Source organism: Acomys minous (assembly GCF_964271855.1).
Source record: "Acomys minous genome assembly, chromosome: 12".
NCBI lineage: Eukaryota > Metazoa > Chordata > Mammalia > Rodentia > Muridae > Acomys > Acomys minous.
In genome coordinates, this window is record NC_140493.1 from 3,067,844 (window position 1) to 3,085,800 (window position 17,957).

The window sequence follows — 17,957 nt, forward strand, 5'->3', positions numbered from 1 at the left end:
CCCCCTTCTCAGAGCCCGCACCAGGCAAACGTCTGCTGCTGCTGTGGACGATCTGCAGCAGCCCCGTATCCCACACCCGGGATTAAAACAAAACATGTTTCTATAACATAACTGAGTTTTTAAAGAAAGCAAAACTTCCACTACACATTTGAGTAGTTACTGAATGAACCAAAATATGGTTGGCATAGGACAAGGCAAAAAGCTTGAGGTGGGAGCATCATAGTTGACACAGCTGCGGGAAACGCCACTTTATTGAAGCCAAGTATGGGAATGAGGGGCGCTGAGGGATGACAGATTATGGGAGGGGGACCACTGTGGAGAGAAGGATGGGTGGGGAGCTAGGCCTGTTGGTGGCGCACGCCTTTAATCCCAGCACCCCGGAGGCAGAGGCAGGTGGATCTCTTGAGTTCAAGGCCAGCCTGGTCTACAAAGTGAGTCCAGGACAGCCAAGGCTACACAGAGAGACTCTGTGTGAGGGTAGGAGTGGGGGAGGGGGTCGATCTGTCCTATAAGTAGATAGGTCATTGCTTGTAATATCTTTTATAAAATTAGGCCAGCTGCAGCAAGTCATATGGGGACAACTCCATGAGGATTACGTCCCTCAGGCATGAGCATGAGGCCCTGGTGCGAGGAAGAGGAGGGCTTTATATATAGACGTCGTTTAGTTGGTGCCGCTGAGCAGCCGGGAACGCTGCGGACGCTCGGGCAGGCTTGCTCTAAGGCGGCACAGGGATTTTGCGGCGCTCATCGCCTCCAACTCCCGGCATGCCGTCGGGCGTGGGCCGGGTGTAGACTTCATTTCCCAGGCTGCCCCGGGCCTCGGCCACGACGCGCCGGCGCCTATAAGAGGCAGAGCGCTGCAGCCGGAGCCTATTGTTAGCCGGAGCCGGGGCGGTTCTGGGCTCTGCCGCCCCGGGTGCCCGAGAGAGAGCAGAGCCGCCCGCCCCCCGCCGCCTGCCGGCCGGCCGGCCCACACAGCCTGCAGCCCCGGGAGCTTCGCGGCGCGCCCGGGGCCCGGCACGCCTCGGTCTTCCCTGCTTGCACACCAGCTGAGGCGGCAGCGGGGGCGGCGGAGACCGTGACGGGAGAGACGGCCGCGCCGGGGCCGGTAATGGGCCTGGGGTGCGGGGCGGAGGGGTCCGCCTCGTCCTCGCTCGGCGGCGGCTCTCGGGCGGCCGTGGCTCCGCTTCGGCGCTGAGCCGTGCGGACCGAGGGGGCGGGGGGCGGGGAGCCGGGGCGCCTCTGGGAAGAGGCGTGGGAGCGAGGGGCGCCGGGGACGCGGGCCCCGGGCTGCAGGCTAGCTCGAGGGACGGGCGGATGGGCGGCTTGGAAGCCGGCGGGATCGCGGCTGACGGGCCGAGTTCGAAATGGAGTGGGCAGTGATGTAGGATGGAGGGAAGTGAAGGAAGGGGAGGGGGGGGCTGGGGGAAATGTGGGAGGAGTGCTTGGGAATTTGTGAGTAGCGGGCAGGAGGATGTGGAAGGCTGTGTGGGAACTGCAGCCGGTCGGCCCGAGTGAGCGGGAAGGCTAGCGGCAGTCAGCGGGTTGAAGCTGAAGGGGGTTCCTCAGTGGTGTTGAGGTGACTTGACATGTCCCTTCTGCTCTGGTGCCCGATGTCTCCCATTTTTCTGGCGCTGTGTTAAGAAAAAAAATGAGAGCACCCCATGTCCTGGCTGCTATAGCTTGGTCTTTTTCACAGGCCCAAACAGGCGGCCGCCTGCCATCCATCCCTTTGAGTGCTGTGGTCTTGATTCCTCCTTTTAGAAGGGCTGAGAGTGGCAGTGTGACACACAAACGGCTCTGTAGTGTGAAAGGCTGGAAGTTATCCCCAAGAGATGACACTGTTCCCCTTGTCCTCCAGATTTCAGTTCACGTTAAAAACGCCAGCAGATGCACAGTCTCCCTTTTGGTGGCTTTAAAATGTACAAATCTCTAAACCCGGGCTGTTGTGTGGCAGGGGAGAGGTATGGCAGCATCATGTCCCATGTCACAGAGAGCTTGTGGCTTACCTGTGGGAAGTCAGATTCTAACGTGGTGCAAGCAGACTGTTAAGAATCTGAGAGCCTTTAAATACTTGGCCGTTTACATGAGTACCTCAAGTGCTTTTCCATGTTCGTGATCTCGGTGAGACACGTGGATCCATAAAGCTGTAGTATTTGGGAGTCACCCACAATATCTTAGAAAGGGAAGTAGGGTAGGGCCTCTTACTCAAGGTAACTGGGGTTAACAGCGAGCCTTTCTACCTTACCTCTGCCTGGTCATGGCCAGTAGTCCTAACAATCCTCTAAGAGGGTCTTTGACCTTTAGCAGAATACTGGGTTCTAGTCGGGTGGAGAGGCTCTCGCTGTGAGGGGTCTACGTTACCCACAGAGACCCACCTGCCTCAGTCTCCTGGGTGCTGGTGCTAAAAGGCATGTGTTGCCACACCCGGCTCTTGCTCTTATGTAAGTTGGGATTTGGGGTTTGAGTCCTCAGCCTGTGGAAAGCATAGACCTAGTGCTGAAATCTACATATGTGCTGGCTTTGTTTGGCACTAGCCTAATGTGATGTGTAGTTAGGATGTATATTGTGTGCCTTTGGGAAATGTTGAGCTAGAAACACTTAACAAAACACCGTAAGGCAATGTAGTCAGTCAGACTGTGTCTCCGACTCTTCTCTCACGGCCATGTAAGAGCTTTTACAGAGTGATACCTTTTCTGTTGTTTAAGGTGTTTATAGACAGCTAAGTGTTCTGACTTGCGTTTCTAGTCTCGCCTTGCTTATATTTCTTTCTTTCTTTCTTTCTTTTTTTTGGTTTTTTTTTTTTTTTTTTTTTTTTTTTGGTTTTTCGAGACAGGGTTTCTCTGTGTAGCCTTGGCTGTCCTGCACTCACTTTGTAGACCAGGCTGGCCTCGAACTCACAGCGATCCGCCTACCTCTGCCTCCCGAGTGCTGGGATTAAAGGCGTGCGCCACCACGCCCGGCCTTATATTTCTGTATAGGTTTCATTGCTTGGATATAACTTGGAGTGATGGGAGGGTTGAGAGGGTTTCAGTAGCCTCTGTTAGCTGCAAGCTTGCTTTGTAATGGGGGGAGATGACCTTGAACTCCTGCTCCTCCTGCACATAAGTGCTGGGATTCCATGCATTGCATCATGGGAAGGCTGTAGGGCATCTTCTGGACTCAGGCACTGATCTTTCACCAGTGGTTAAGAGAATAGCTGAGCCAGTGTGAATGGCTGATTCTACTTTGGGTTTAAGAGGATATTAATTGGTGAAGTGAAACGCATGGATCCTGTGTTAGTGGCTATTTGTAGTGAGTTCTTGTAGGCAGCGTGCAGGTAGGTGAGACGTTCGTGATACCGCGGGCATCTTCAACAAGCCAGGCTCACCAGAGAGTTGGAAAGGAGAGCCGAGGAAATGTAAACTTAGATAGTCTGCAGGAGATGATGACAGAAATCTAAAATCTCAGGGCTGGAGGGCCGCACTTACTGCACACACCTGTGATCCCAACGCTTGGGAAGCTGAAGCAAGCCGGCTGCCTGAGTTCCAGACCTTTCTCAAGAAACAAGCTGGGGCTTCGTGCCGCTGGGAGTTGAAGGCCAATCTGGGTTAATAGCTAAACTTAGACAATTTTAAGTAACAGGTAATTTTACAGCAAGTATTGCTAAAATCCTTAGTTAGGTGAAGAGAGCTAAAATGGTGGAGTCTCAAGAATTTTCCAGAGTACTGTCCATAAAATGTTTTGCTGCTGCTGCTGCTGCTGCTGCTGCTCATTTTGTGGTGCTGGGAATTGAAGCCAGGGAAGGCTTCAGGCGTGATCGGCAGCCGCTGTGCTACCGAGCTGCGTCCCCAGCCCTTTAGTGGGACAGGCCACGCAGGTCTGTATACACATTGTTTACACATGGAGACCTGACTGTCTTGGCAGCTTAAGGAAATGACTTTTCCTTATGTCTCACAGTTTCCCTCCCCTTCCTTTCCACTTTTCCTCTGTCATTGCCCCAACCCCAACCCCAGAAGTGAGAAGACATAAAAGCAAAGAAGCCACACTCAAGGGCACAGCGTGACCTGGGTGAGGGGTTAGGCAGCTGATTAAGATACGGGAGAATTTTGGTAAGAAAGGTGGATTTGGCCCAAATCCAAGTTCATGTGAGACCCCAAGAGTAATATTCAAAGAAAGTCTGCACAACTGGAAGCAAAGGATCTGAAGGAGAGAGCATAAGGCACATTTGCTTCCAGTAATAAATCCCTGAGTGCTTCTGGCTGAGGACAGCCATTACCTGGGGCTCAGTTCAGTTTGAGGGGTGCTTAAGCCTTTTCAAGAAATTGGGTTCTTTGTTCAGTGTCTATTTCCCACGTAGTTGAGAAGGTACAGGGGTGCAAATCCAGCAGGCAGCATTCTCTTTCCTCTGTGGTGTCCATATGAATATTTATGGCACAGGTGCCCCCGTGCTCCTTCGCCCAGAACAGAATGGAAGGAGACATTTGTCAGCTGGAAGGTCTCATTTTAAGCCCAGCTAAAACCTTAACCCTCAGAAAGTCCCTTAACCTCCTTCATTTCGTCCCTGAGACTGTGGTGACCTGTGGGCCGACTGAGGAACACAGCTGTAATTTGGACTTTATAGATTTTGTGTTATGTGTATAGGCGTCTTATTTTATGTGTAAGTGCTTTATAGATTTTGTTTTATGTGTGTAGGTGGTACATGTGTGCCGACAGGGCCTCTTGTGTGCCTGGTGCTGCAGAAGAGGGTTTCAGACCCCGGGAACTGGAGTGAGAGGGTTGGATGCTGGAACTGAACCCAGGTCCCTTGAAGGAAAAGCAGCCAACACTCAACTGCTGACCGCCAGCCCTTAGAGCGTCTCTTTTCTTTAAGGGAAGAACTGAAATTGTTTTTTTTGTTGTTGTTGTTTTGTTTTTGTTTTTTCGAGACAGGGTTTCTCTGTTGAAATTGTTTTTAAAACATACAATAGAACCTTACTCGTTATAAACTCAAGTGTACAAATAAAAAGTGAACTTAATGACATGCCAAGCTAAAACTTGACGTAAAGCAATTGGCATTCTATACATTAAAAACAACATATGTCCCAAGTCTTAAATGCAGTATTGCAAAAGCTAATCTCAAATAAAATCTTTAAACATGCCAGGTAGTGGTGGTGCATGCCTTTAATCCCAGCACTAAGGAGGCAATGTTAAATAAATCTCTGTGACCTCAAGGCCAACCTAGCCTACAGAGTGAGTTCTAGGGCAACCATGGCTACACAGAGAAACTTTCTCTTTTCTTTTTAATTTATGTTTTTATTAAAGAGAGAGTGAGAGTGTGTGTTTTGTTTTCAAGACAGGGTTTCTCTGTGTAGGCTGGCCGTCCTATAACTCACTATGTAGTCTGGCCTCGAACTCACAGAGATCCACTTGCCTGTGCCTCTGAGTGCTGGGGTGAAAGGTGTGTGCCACCGTGCCCTTGATTATAATTCTTAACAAGCTCTTGACTTTAATTTTTCTTCTTAGCCAGACTTACTTGAGGGATGTGCTTGTCTGAGACTATGAAAGTTAAGGGACTTGGATTCATCTTGTGCCTTCAGTGCAGAATTTGTGATCTGAGTAGGAATTTTAGGAAACCCCCAAAGCACGCACCAGGTCCGGTTAACTTTGCAGAGCAGGTCTAAATTGCTACTGAAAGATGTAGCCCAGAAACTCCAGACTGTACCAGATACTGCTCATCTCTGCAGTGCATTCTGGGTGGCTGCTCTGCGGCCGTGCAGCCTTGTAGGTCTGGGCAGAGCTGTTCATCCTGCTGCATAATTAGCAACTAGTGAGGTCATAGAGTGGGGAGTGCCGTGCCTCAGCACACGTGGGTTTGGCTTTTCTCCAAAGATGGAGAAGGGGAAAGGCTTGTGCGGCCATGTTGGTGTACCCAGGCTTAAGTGTGACTTCCTTTTCTGCTTTCTCCTTACAGTTTCTTCTTAGAGGCCACAAAGTATAAAGCTCTGCTCTCTTCTTAGCACAGAAAGTGAGGAGAGACCATGAGAGCCTGAGGAAGAGTCTGGCTTTAGTTTCGTGTGTGATGCTGGGATCAAACCTGGGGGCCTCGTGCCTGCTAGGCCAGCGTCTCTCACCAAGCCCCGCCCAGAGCCAGTACACATTCTGATCCTGGCTCTTTTCTTTAGTACTAAATTTGCCCTTTCTGGGAGCCTGGTGGGACACTTCACACTCGGAAGATCTGGGTCAAGGGTTTTCCTGGCTGCCAATGTCCTTTAGAAGTAAGGGCCTGGAGCAGGGTTTTCCGAGGCGTGCTCCAGAGAGTGTCTGCCCCCAACACACTTGCAAAGCAGTGCCTCCGTCACCGGGCTGGGAAATCCAGCATTATTTTCTTCCAGCCTTTACCATGCTTATCAGAAGCTCTGTTGTAAGTGGTTTTCTAAACTATTTTAACACAGGTCCTATTCTCATCCAAAAGGCTATTAATATCCGTGGAACTAGTGTATTGCAGATATACGCTTGGGGAGATGCCAGGCTATATATTATCACTGGGATAAACACTTGGGTTTCGGAAGGCTGTGCTGTCAGGTCTAGTCTCTCCCAGTGCTGTCCTGTGTAGTGAGTGGTAGCCTGGGCCAGCGACTCCTGTGGCCTGCAGAGTGGAAGTGAGGCCACCGCTCCACTGGGACGGTGCTGCTGCAAACTCATTCTTCTGAGAGTAACTGAGGTTGAAGGGGCTGAAAGGAAGCAAGTACGAGAACACCGGCCAGAGTCAACAAGGACACGGTCTGGGCCAGAGAAGCCAGAGAAGGCCGGGCCAGGTGCTTAGGATTTCTTGAGTTAGAGTGATGTGTTACAGACTTCCCTGGGGTCTGTCTCGGGACAGCACTGCTGACGCCTCTTCTCCCCAGGCAGAGTCCTAATGCCCTTGGCTAGCTGGCGGTGAGCTGCTGGGGACCGTCGTGGTCGGCTCCCCGAGGAGGCCTTCTGAAGCCAATGGATGCCTTCCCGGGCTCAGGGCTCAAGAGGAAGTTTGACGATGTGGATGTGGGCTCCTCAGTTTCCAACTCAGACGATGAAGTGTCCAGCAGTGACAGCGCCGACAGCTGCGACAGCCTTAACCCTCCTACGAATGCCAGCTTCACACGTGAGTGAGCCCGAGCCAGCCTGCTTCTGTCCATGCTGGGGGCATGTCCTTGCTCTCTGGAAACCTTAGTGCTCCAACAGCAGAGGCTGCAGGGATTGATTCCACTTGTGTTTTGTTTGGGGCACCCAGGATGTCGAGATTTGATGGAGGAAGAGGAGCTCACAGCTCTACCTCAAGGCACTTTCCCAAAAGTTCAAGAAATTGTAACTGGCCAGGCGCAGTGACACACTCAGGGAAGCAGAGGCAGGCCAATCTCTATGAGTTCGAGGCCAAACTGGTCTACAAAGAGAGTTCCAGGACAGCTAGAGCTACATAGAGAAACCCTGTCTCAAAAAAAAAAAGAAAAAAAGAAAGAAAGACAACCCCCCCCCCCAAAAAAAAGAAAGAAGAAAGCAGTTGTAGCTGCAGCAGGAGTAGATGACCTCTGGAACTCTTCATTGCTAGGGTCTTGATCCTGTAGATCTCTGAGGGTTTGAACCCTGAAATGAAAGCCCTGAGGGTACCATGGATTCAGTTCAGAGCGGACCTGGCCTGAGCCCAGGGGCATCTCCCGGCTCTCAAGGTGTCCCTGTAAAGAACCTCTGATAGTAAGGGTCAAGGGTTGCTTGGGACTGTGTCTGGTCTACAGCTTGTCTCTGTAGTTCTGTGGCAGCAATCCCACTATTGTTGTGGTTGTCTTCATGCACAAGCAGTGTGCTTGAGTAGTTGCAATAGAGACCTCAAGGCCTAAAGAGCCTAAAATATTTATCATCAGCCCCATTAGAGAAGATCCCCACTGTCCTGCCCAGCGGAGTCTCCTCTGCGGCAGAGATGCTCCTCGTCAGCGGAGTCCACGGGTGGCTATGGAGACACAAACTGAAGAGCTAAAGTTTTCCTTTTTTGTTTTGTTTGTTTGGTTGTTGGTTTTTCAAGACAGGGTTTTTCTGTGTAGCCCTGGCTGTCCTAGACTCACTTTGTAGACCAGGCTGGCCTCAAACTCCGCCTGCCTCTGTTTCCTGAGTGCTGAGATTAAAGGTGTGTGCCACCACTCCTGGGTTTTAAGAGCTGATTTTTTTTTCTTTTTTTCTTTTCTTTTTTTGAGGCAGGGTTTCTCTGTGTAGCCTTGACTGTCCTGGACTCGATTTGTAGATCAGGCTGGCCTTGAACTCACAGTGATCCACCTGCCTCTGCCTCCCGAGTGCTGGGATTACAGGCGTGCGCCACCACACCCGGCTAAGAGCTGGTTTTTTAAAATTAGTTTAAATTATCACATGGCAATTTTTTTTTTCTCCTGAAAAGAGTACCTAGCATTCCCCAGTTGCTGTCTAAAAATAGAAATTTGCGGCCAGCTACTTAGATAAAGTCAGTCTGGAGGCAGTGCTATGAACCAGCTGTGGTTCAAGGCTCCTTCCAGTTTTACATATGACTTAAGACTTGGAAATAGCCTCACATATGGGAAGGCGTTAAGAGCCTAGATGAGTAAGAGCAGGTGAGAGGCCGCACAGGCCGCCTCTGGATTAAGGCCCATTTGTGCTCTGCTCACAGCCACATCCATCCTGAAGCGGCAGAAGCAGCTGCGGAGGAAGAGTGTCCGCTTTGACCAGGTGACTGTCTACTACTTTGCCCGGCGCCAGGGTTTCACCAGCGTGCCCAGCCAGGGTGGAAGCTCTCTGGGAATGGCCCAGCGCCACAACTCTGTGCGCAGCTACACCCTTTGTGAGTTTGCACAAGAACAGGAGGTGAACCACAGAGAGATCCTTCGTGAGCACCTGAAGGAGGAGAAACTCCATGCCAAGAAAATGAAGGTGCCTGTGTCGTGGGGTCTGGTGCTCCCTGCATGCTGAGGCCGAGGGGACCCACAGCGGCCAGGGATGATGTTGGATTTCACGTTGATCTTGACGAGCAGAGAGTGCAATTTATCATTCTAATGGGAAGTCTCAGACTTTCAATCATATCTTGAGCCTCCTCCTTGTCATCTCTGGTGTCAGTGTCAACCAAAGATAAAAACTACTTTCCCAGACCAGAGAGATGGCTCAGTAGTTAAGAACACTGTCTGCTCTTCAAAAGGACCCAGGTTTAAATCCCAGCACCCACATGGCAGCTCACAACTGTCTGTAATTCCAGTTCCAGGGCATCTGACACCCTCACACAGACATACGTGGAGGCAGGCACCAATGTAAATAAAATAGTAAAAAAAATTAATCCCAGCACTTGGGAGGCAGAGGCAGGTGGATCTCTGTGAGTTCAAGGCCAGCCAAGTCTACAAGTGAGTCCAGGACACCCAGGGCTACACAGAGAAACCCTGTCTCAAAAAACCAACAAAACAAAAATAGCCCAAAACCTACTTTCCCTGCACTGTCCCTTTCTCACTGCTTGTAGCAAGAATGCTTCTGTTGTTGTTTTTCGAGGCCAGGTCTCTCTGTGTGTAGCCTTGGCTGTCCTGGACTCACTCTGTAGACCAGGCCGCAAGAATGCTTTTTAAGTATAACGTGAATACCTAACACTTACCGGGTCTGTCATGGTTGTCCTGAACAGAACAGTCTCTGAAAGTACACTACCCTCTGTGACTACCACGTCATCACCCCAAAAAGCTGACAGGGCCTCCTCGGTGCAGAGAGCATTATCTCATCGTTAGATCCATAGACCAGCACCCAGTGTCTGTGGAGGATCTGGGTTTGGTCCAGCACCCACATGGTGGTTCATATGGCTAGCTTCAGGACACTGGTAGATACTCGCCTGCCTCTGCCTCCCAAGTGCTGGCATTAAAGACATACTCTACCAGACCTGGACAAACAAATCAATCTTAAAACCCACTCCACCTGCCACCCTACAGGAACAGCAGCAGAAGACACGCGTCCCAGCACCCACGCTCCACCTTAGTGCTGTGGGCACTCCATCCGAGTTTCTATAAGTGCTCAGATTTCCCGCTCAGTGGTCGAGTGCCCGCCTCGTGTGTACGAAGCCTCACATCCTGTCCCCAGTTCAGGAGAGAGAAAACATGAACGAGAATGAGCAGCTAGGAATGAGCATCAATTCTGGGCCGGAAGCCTGAGGAGGCTGCGCTGCTTGTCGGGGGTAGACGACTTGAGCCAGCGGGGCCGAGCTGGAAAACACGTGGCAAAGAATGACCAACCAGATCTCACTAGATTCGTTCTTTGCATGAGGCCTTACACCTGTTACTATGACTATGACAGTCTTCCCTTTCTTCTGAGGAATTCCATCACTGACCCTGTCACCTTTCTGTTGCTACAGCAACAGCTAGACAAATAAACACTCTTCGCAGTGATGGCTCTGTCCCCTACATGAGGCAGAGGAATGACCTAAGAGGTAGCATCCTCTGTCCCTAGTACTGAGCGCCAGCCATGACGGCAGAGGCTGTCAGGAAACACGCTCTCCTGCCTTTAGCACCCAGAAGGGCACAATCTTGAAGTTACATACAGACTTCGTCTCTCACGTGCCATTTACTTTTTGTTTGTTTTTTGTTTTTGAGACAGGGTTTCTCTGTGTAGCCCTGGCTGTCCTGGACTCGCTCTGTAGACCAGGCTGGCCTTGAACTCACAGCGATCCGCCTGCCTCTGCCGCTCGAGTGTTGGGATTAAAGGCGTGCGCCACCACAGCCCGGCTGCCATTTACTATTACTTTTCCTTTGGGGATATTCCAGTCAACTGTTGGAACTGTGTAGCTTTCATTACATGTACTTTTCTAAGATTTTAGTTTTGTTTTATCCACATGGGATTCATTATTGTTAGTAGTTTGCGTTGGGTGGTGGTGGTTGCTGTGGTTTTGTTTGGGTCTCACAGGCAGGGAACGGCTTGGAGCTTTTGCTCCTCGTGCTTCCACCGTTTGCTGAGTGCCGGGAGTTGTCAGCGTGAGCCACCCCACTGGGCCATGACTTCTCTTTCCCTGACAATCCCTCGCTGTCCTGGCACTGTCTGATAACTGCTGTGCGGCTCTGAAATGCCCCTTTGTAGAGATCTGAATTCTCCTACTTCTCTCATCGATTTCCTTTGAGAGCAGCGAGAGTGCTGGGGATGAGCCAGTTCTGCGACACAGAAAGGGACCAGGCTCGCCTGGCGTACAGGGAATAGGCTGCGGAGGCTGAGGAAGCCCACTCAGCTAGCTCCCCACAGCCAACAGTGAGGTGCGTGGCTTACCACTCAGCCTGTCGTTGCGTCACCCCTCTCCCAGGAGTAGTTCCTTCCCAGCACCACTCTGGTTGTCTGATGAAATAAACCAAAGACTCCAGCCACTGGGCTCTCAGCCTGCTAGCAGCTTCCAGAGCCCCAGGGGCTGGGGCTCCATTTTCTTTACTAGATCTGCTAGTGAGTTTGCAGAACTCATTCAGCCAGAAACTGTCTGCAGCCTGTCCTTCCACAGAGCCCTGCCCTGGCTTTCTGTCCGCTCAGTGCAGAGAGCCCAGATTTCTGCTGATACACAGCACACACAGTGTTACTTACACTGTCCTACTTAACGGAGTTTTTCTTTGAAGTTAAACAAGGGTTAGAAGGAAGAAAGAACACATTTCTTCTAGGCCCCATGTTGGAAGTGGGTTGATGGTTGTTAACAATTAGCAGCCATCTCCCTAACAGTGAAATGCAGTTGTGAGCACACAGTAAGTGTGTACTGTATGGGACTCCCACAGTCCAGTGCACCCTTTTTCTCTGAAGGTAGTTTTGGGTTCTCCAGTTCAAGTTGAGGGTGTTTTGCAAGGTTACCAGTATTTCTGAAGAACACCCAGCCACTGGTACACCATCAGCTCCACCTCAGGTGACAGTTCAGAAATGGAGAAACTAGGCCTGGAGAGTGGCTCAGCAGCTAGGAGCACTGGCAGCTCTTCCAGAGGACCTGGGTTCAATTCCAGCACCCACATGGCAGCTCACAACTGTCTGCAACCCCAGTTCCAGGAAACCCAACACCCTCGCATCCTCATTCATACAGGCAAAACACCAGTATGCATAAGTTAAAAATAAATAAATCATTAAAATGTTTAACATTAAAAAAGAAAATGGAGGGGATGTTGGTGGAAATGTTATTTTCTAGGGGGAAGACGCGGCGTGTTTAGAATATCCCTGTAGACAGGATCTTGGGCTGTTGCTAGGCCCCGAGCCTCTGCATCCTAAGCAGCTGGGTGACAGCTGGGTGCTGCCAGACCTGGCAGACGACGGCTCTGAGGACCTAGAACTCAGAAAGGTGCTGCCCCTGGTGCTGACAGGGTATTGTTAGAGCCGGATGAAGTTTCTGTTTTCCTCCTCTGATTTTTTTTATCATGTCCTGTGCTGCCTAGTATGGCAACCTTTAGTTATTTTGGCTATTAAAATATATAATTAAATAAAAGCAAGGTGCTCTGTCTCTACGTTTCTGGTGCTCAGCTGTGGTGTGGGACAACACAGGTCCTGTTGCTAATGCCCCAAAGCTGACCTTTCCTGTCTCCTGACAGCTGACCAAGAACGGGACTGTGGAGTCTGTGGAAGCTGACGGCCTGACACTGGACGACGTGTCGGACGAGGACATCGACGTGGAGAACGTGGAAGTGGATGACTACTTCTTCCTTCAGCCTCTGCCCACCAAACGGCGGCGGGCCCTGCTGAGGGCTTCCGGGGTGCACCGGATCGATGCTGAGGAGAAGCAAGAACTGAGAGCTATCCGCCTGTCTCGGGAGGAGTGCGGTTGTGACTGTCGGCTGTACTGTGACCCAGAAGCATGTGCCTGTAGCCAGGCTGGGATTAAGTGCCAGGTCAGTCACATCTGGCCTGCGGTAGTATGTCTGCTCCAAGAGTGGGGTCTGGTTGGGTGCCAGTGAAGACAGACAGCTTCCCATCCTGAGAACAGGCTCCAGCTCCACAGCCCTCCCAGAGGAGACAAGCAGGCAGGTCCTCAGACTGCGGAGCTGCCTGTTACCTTCTCTGTGATTCACCTCAGAGGATAATCAGCTGGCAGTAAAGGGAGGAACAGAAGTTACTGTATTTATAAGTAGTGACTGAGATGACGGGAAACAGAAATGAGGTACCTGTGGATTCGATTATCTGTGCACACAGCATCTTTCTCCAACTTTATAAAAATCAAAATATCTTTGAGATTCCCTAATTCAGGACCAGACCTGATCTGGCATACTTAAATCTTTAGTTTCCTCAAAATATCTTCTTGTTGGCTTTTTGTTGTTGTTGTTTTTGTTTTTGTTTCTTTTTTGAGACAGGGTTTCTGTGTAGTCTTGGATGTCTTGAACGATTTGTAGACCAGGCAGGCTGGCCTTGAATTCAGGAGATCCACCTGCCTCTGCCTCCCTGAGTGCTGGGCTTACAGGTGTGTGCCACCATGCCCAGCTTAGCCTGTACTTTTTGTGTTCTTGTTGGTATTCTAAGAGACTGTTTGAAACCCCCATTTCCCTGGAAACCCCCAGTGCTGGCCCAAGTGAGATTCAGAGCTGTGCTGAGGGCACGGGGGTTGGGTCCTTCAGCTCGTCCTGGCTTTGTTTAGTAACAGAGCTGCAGCAGGTCTGGCCATACATCTTTGCCGTGAAGCTCCTTTGTTGAGTTGGCCAGTCACAGCCCTGAGCTTAGCCTTAGTGACGGGTGGGGCTGGAGAGAGGCTTCTTTGGGGGAGAAGTGGGTCTCAGTCTAGGCTGGAACTGAATTTACTTTATAACCAAGGATGGCTTTGAAATCTTGGTCATGCTTCCACATCCAAGTTCTGGAATTACCGTGTGCATCACTACACCTTAGGTCTAGGGGAGAGGTCAATAAGCTGATACCATTCTTTCTGCGTGCTCTGTAATTTTTCTGAGTTGTGTTTTTGATATTAAGCATCTCCTTTTTTTTTTTTTTTTTTTTTCTTTAAAACTGTAGCCCACGCTGGCCTGGAACTCCCCATATAGCCCAGGTTGGCTGCAAACTCAGTGATTCACCTGCCTCTGCTTTCTCTGTACTAAGATTAAAAGCGTGTGCCATCATGCCAGCACATCTCCTTTCTAGATGTTTCTGGCTGTAACTACCTTGGCCATTACTTCAGAACTACACTGGTTGCTCCTCAGGGAGAAGCAGGTGGTGAGGAGCTGGTCATGGTGTGAACCTTTACTTGAGCACCTCAGCACTCAGGCACCTTTGTTTAGTTTCCCTAGAGTGCATTGCACTGAAGTAGCAAGAGCTCCACTCACTTTCCACGCCTGTCAGTGCAGAAGGCTTGGCCCGGCCTTTTGCCTCAGTCAACCAGGTAAGTTCTGTGAGTCCCTGAGGCGCAGAAAACTCTACGCACGGAGATGTCAGCACTCAGGTGGCACTGGGCTTGCTGACTGGAAGGAGCCTTTGGTGTGGTTCTTGTCTTTTTATTTAGAAGCAGAAACAAAGCCCAGGGGAGAGAATGGGCGACTCTCCCGAGACGCCGCCACTAATTAATGGCTGAGCCGGAGCTGAGATGCAAGTGGCCTGATGACTAAGCCCAGCCTTAGCTTGAGCTGCATGCTACGTTTTGAATTGGTCGCTTCTCAAATCCCAACTGCCTGTGTGTGCCAGCTACTGTCACCAGTCTCCACTGTCAGAGCTAAACCTCCTGTGTTCCCCTCAGGTGGATCGAATGTCCTTTCCGTGTGGCTGCTCCAGGGACGGCTGCGGAAACATGGCTGGGCGGATTGAGTTTAACCCAATCCGAGTGCGGACTCACTACCTCCACACCATCATGAAGCTGGAGCTCGAGAGCAAACGGCAGCTGAGTCGCGCGGCAGCCCCCGAGGACGAGCCCTCACCCGCTGCTGGCTGCAGCCTGCCAGGAGCGCAAAGCTCGGAGACGCAGGACTTCCAGGAGTTCATCGCCGAGAACGAGACTGCGGTGATGCACCTGCAGAGCGCGGAGGAGCTGGAGCGGCTCAAGGCCGAGGAGGACTCGCGCGGCTCCAGCGCCAGCCTGGACTCCAGCATGGAGAGCCTGGGCGTGTGCATTCTGGAGGAGCCCCTGGCTGTTCCGCAAGAGCTGTGTCCGGGCCTTGCTGCCCCCATTCTCATCCAGGCCCAGCTGCCCCCGGGCTCCTCCGTCCTGTGTTTTACTGAGAACTCGGAACACTCGGCGGCCTCCCCGATGAGCAGCCCGTCCTACTTGAACAGTGGGCCTCTGGTGTACTACCAGGTAGAGCAGAGGCCGGTTGTGGGAGGGAAAGCAGAGGCCGGTTCAGAGGAAGGCACAGCCCCCTTCCCCAAGGAGAAAGAGCTGAGTGTTTTCTCCCTCCCCGTTACCTCACTGGTGGCTTGCAGCCCCTCAGACTCAGGCTCCCTCTGTAAACCAGAGGTGGGGAAAACACCCACTCTCGACAAACTGTTGCCGGATGACTGTGACCGCAAAGGGCCCGAGAGTGACGAGTTCCACGCGTCTTGGCCTCCCTCCAGCCTACCCTTCCGAGCAGACAGTGAAGAAGGCTGCGGGCTGCAGAGCTCCCAGCAGAGCGAGGGCCGGACCCCTGAGGACTCTGCCCTAGAGCTCCCTCTGCCAGTGTGACCTGAGACAGACATTGCCCGTGCTCTATTTATTATCTCACACCATTTCAGAGCAGAGCTGCTGCTCCCAGGTCATTTCATTGGAAGTCCTAGGCACGTGGGTAGGAAGCGACTGCTAGTACATGTTTGTACCTCGGAGACCAGCCCTGCTGGGCTTCCCTACTGAGAGCTCTGGCCACCAGAACGAAGATGGCATCAGAGTGAGCTGGGTAGCTCAGGCAGATCTTGATTACGACTAGGGCCAGAACCAGGATGTGAGCAGCTCCCCACAGGGCACAGGGCTCCTCAGACACCCCGCCTTGGCATATCAGTCATCGGTCGCACTGTTGGAAAGGCCACTCAGCTGAGTCTAGGACGGGGCCTCAGAAGAGTCCCTGCTTCTGTACAAAACTCCCAGGAGCTCTAAGCATTTCCTCCGCCTTTCCCCCCCCCCACCTGTAATTGGTAAATAACTTCATTTTCAACGTGTTTGGTGTTCCCTGACCTGGTTTGCAAACCAGGGCTTCCTGTCTGTAACTTGAATAGTTTCTTTCATATGTGCTTAGGTACTAGAGTTGAACTTTTCTGCCTTTTCCTCCATCCTTTTTCCTTGAAAGAAAGGCAGGTTGGACTGGGATGTGGTCGAGTGAGGCTTGCGCATGAGGCGGGGGTCCAGTATGGACCGGTCTGGAAGATGACTGTCTGGCTCTCTGACCTAGTGCGCCCCACATGCTCTTTTTGGGCGGTCTTGGCTGTGAATGGGATGTAAACTAGTGCAGGTTGGTGGTGGCTTGGGACTCTCCAGCTGCTGTCCTCACCGCCCTTCTGGTGATGTGGGACAGAGAGCACTTTGGGTGCCACTACAGTCCATCCCCGAGAATGGCGGGTGTTCATTAGGAAGACTGAAGTCAAGCGGATTCTTAGTTATGCCATAGGAGGAGTCAAGATCTCACCATGACCGTTGACGTGTAGCCTGGGACCCCGGCCCCACACTTAACCTCAGGCAGCAGCTCTTGCTCCTCTCAGGTCTTAAGTTCCAAGATTCCCCGTTCAGCACTGAGCTCTTTATTGGCGGTGCTACCTCTGCCTCCTGGCTAAACAGAGGCAGTAGGAGCAAAATACTGATTTTTTTTTTCCCTATCATTCTTTACTAACCAGGAGAGAAAGAAACTTGTTTTCTTTTGGTGTTTTTGAGACAGGGTGTCGCTAAATAGCCCTGGCTGGCCTTGAGACTTGCTCTGTAGACCTGGCTGGCCTCCAACCTGTGGCAGTCCTGACTGCTCGTCCTGAGTGCTAGGATTACAGGTGTATACCACCTTGCTTGGCTTTATTTATTTATTTATTTTTGGTGGGATAATAATAAAGCTGTAGTGTCATAAAGCAAACTTCAATGTGTGTGACTGCAGAAACACCTGGAAAACCTCGTAATTCCTAAGCCTGGAGGACCTTATATTCAATGCAGACACTGCTCTAGCCCATTCTGTACCACCTTTTCTTCCTGGTTTTATTGTTGGAGTTCCTAAAGAAGTCCATGGTTCTCTCTCCAGCTTCACTAGCTATGCTAAGGAGTTACGGTGTTCTCACCCATGCTAGAACTCTCCGCTGAGCCTGGCTGATAGAGAAGACCCCTCCTGAAAGTTTGGACTCAGCCCCTTTCCTTCTTAGGACTCCAACTTTCTTAGCCTTAGAGTTGGATTCTCATTAAGAAACAGAAAGACTAGTCAACCACCAAGATATTTGATAATTCTATATAACTCTAGTTTCCTATTCTAAACACGTTTCATTAATCCCACGCTCTGATGCACACTACCCCAGCCTCTGAGTGCTGTTCAGCCCTGACTGATGTCAAACAGAGGACCTTTCCTACAGTTAGTCCATGTCAGTTCTGGTGCTACCTGAGTTGGACAGAAACTGCAGCCCCTGACTGCCAGGAGGGAGGGCTGTGCTCACGGCCGCAGCTCCTGTTACGCTGTCTCCTTGCACCCTGCGCACAGGTCGTACTCAATGTGAACCCAAAGCTTGTCTGGCTCTGAAAACAGTTTCCCCCTTTAGGTTCTTTACATTGTAATAATGCTGTATTTAAGAAAGATATTTAAATGTAATATTAAAGAAATATTCAAAAGACTGGTGCAGTGTTGTGTATCTTAGCAGGTGCGGTGGGCTGGTAAGAGAGGTGCTTCTCGCGCTGTTACATGGAATAAACAGAGACGCAGCTTCTTGTGTTTGAAGCCCCAAAAGCCTGTCCTGTGAGCCCCTGCTGCTGCGCTCCTCTAGCCTGGCTGCTATCCTGCAGTGTCTAGTAGATGACGTGGAACAGCCCCTCCCAAGAACCTCCTGGTCCAGCCAGCTCAGCAGCCGTTAGTTTACGTCAGTCTTACGAAAGAAGCCTTAGGAATATGAGTGTGCGTAAGTAATTCCCC

General features: G+C 51.1%; 1 protein-coding gene across 5 annotated transcripts; it reads left to right on the plus strand.

The window, feature by feature from the left end:
- The first annotated feature begins 857 nt into the window (after positions 1-857).
- CSRNP2 (cysteine and serine rich nuclear protein 2) lies at positions 858-17,661 on the plus strand. Of its 5 annotated transcripts, none has more exons than XM_084751486.1 (5): positions 858-1,108; positions 6,867-7,102; positions 8,627-8,685; positions 12,519-12,815; positions 14,639-17,661. In XM_084751486.1, exons 2-5 carry the CDS (start codon positions 6,952-6,954, stop codon positions 15,557-15,559), a joined length of 1,428 nt encoding a protein of 475 aa, XP_084607612.1. In that variant the 5' UTR covers positions 858-1,108; positions 6,867-6,951; the 3' UTR covers positions 15,560-17,661. The 5 variants fall into 5 exon arrangements, with proteins under 5 accessions (XP_084607612.1, XP_084607608.1, XP_084607609.1 ...); XM_084751482.1 differs by having other exon boundaries at positions 859-1,108; positions 8,627-8,886; XM_084751483.1 differs by having other exon boundaries at positions 859-1,108; positions 6,871-7,102; positions 8,627-8,886.
- Positions 17,662-17,957: the final 296 nt, after the last annotated feature.

Coding starts and splice junctions, on each gene's coding strand:
- CSRNP2 (XM_084751482.1), top strand. CDS start 6,952: ATGGATGCCTTCCCGGGCTCAGGGCTCAAGAGGAAGTTTGACGATGTG. Junction 8,887..12,518: donor TCCATGCCAAGAAAATGAAG/GTGCCTGTGTCG, acceptor GTCTCCTGACAG/CTGACCAAGAACGGGACTGT. Junction 12,816..14,638: donor AGGCTGGGATTAAGTGCCAG/GTCAGTCACATC, acceptor TGTTCCCCTCAG/GTGGATCGAATGTCCTTTCC.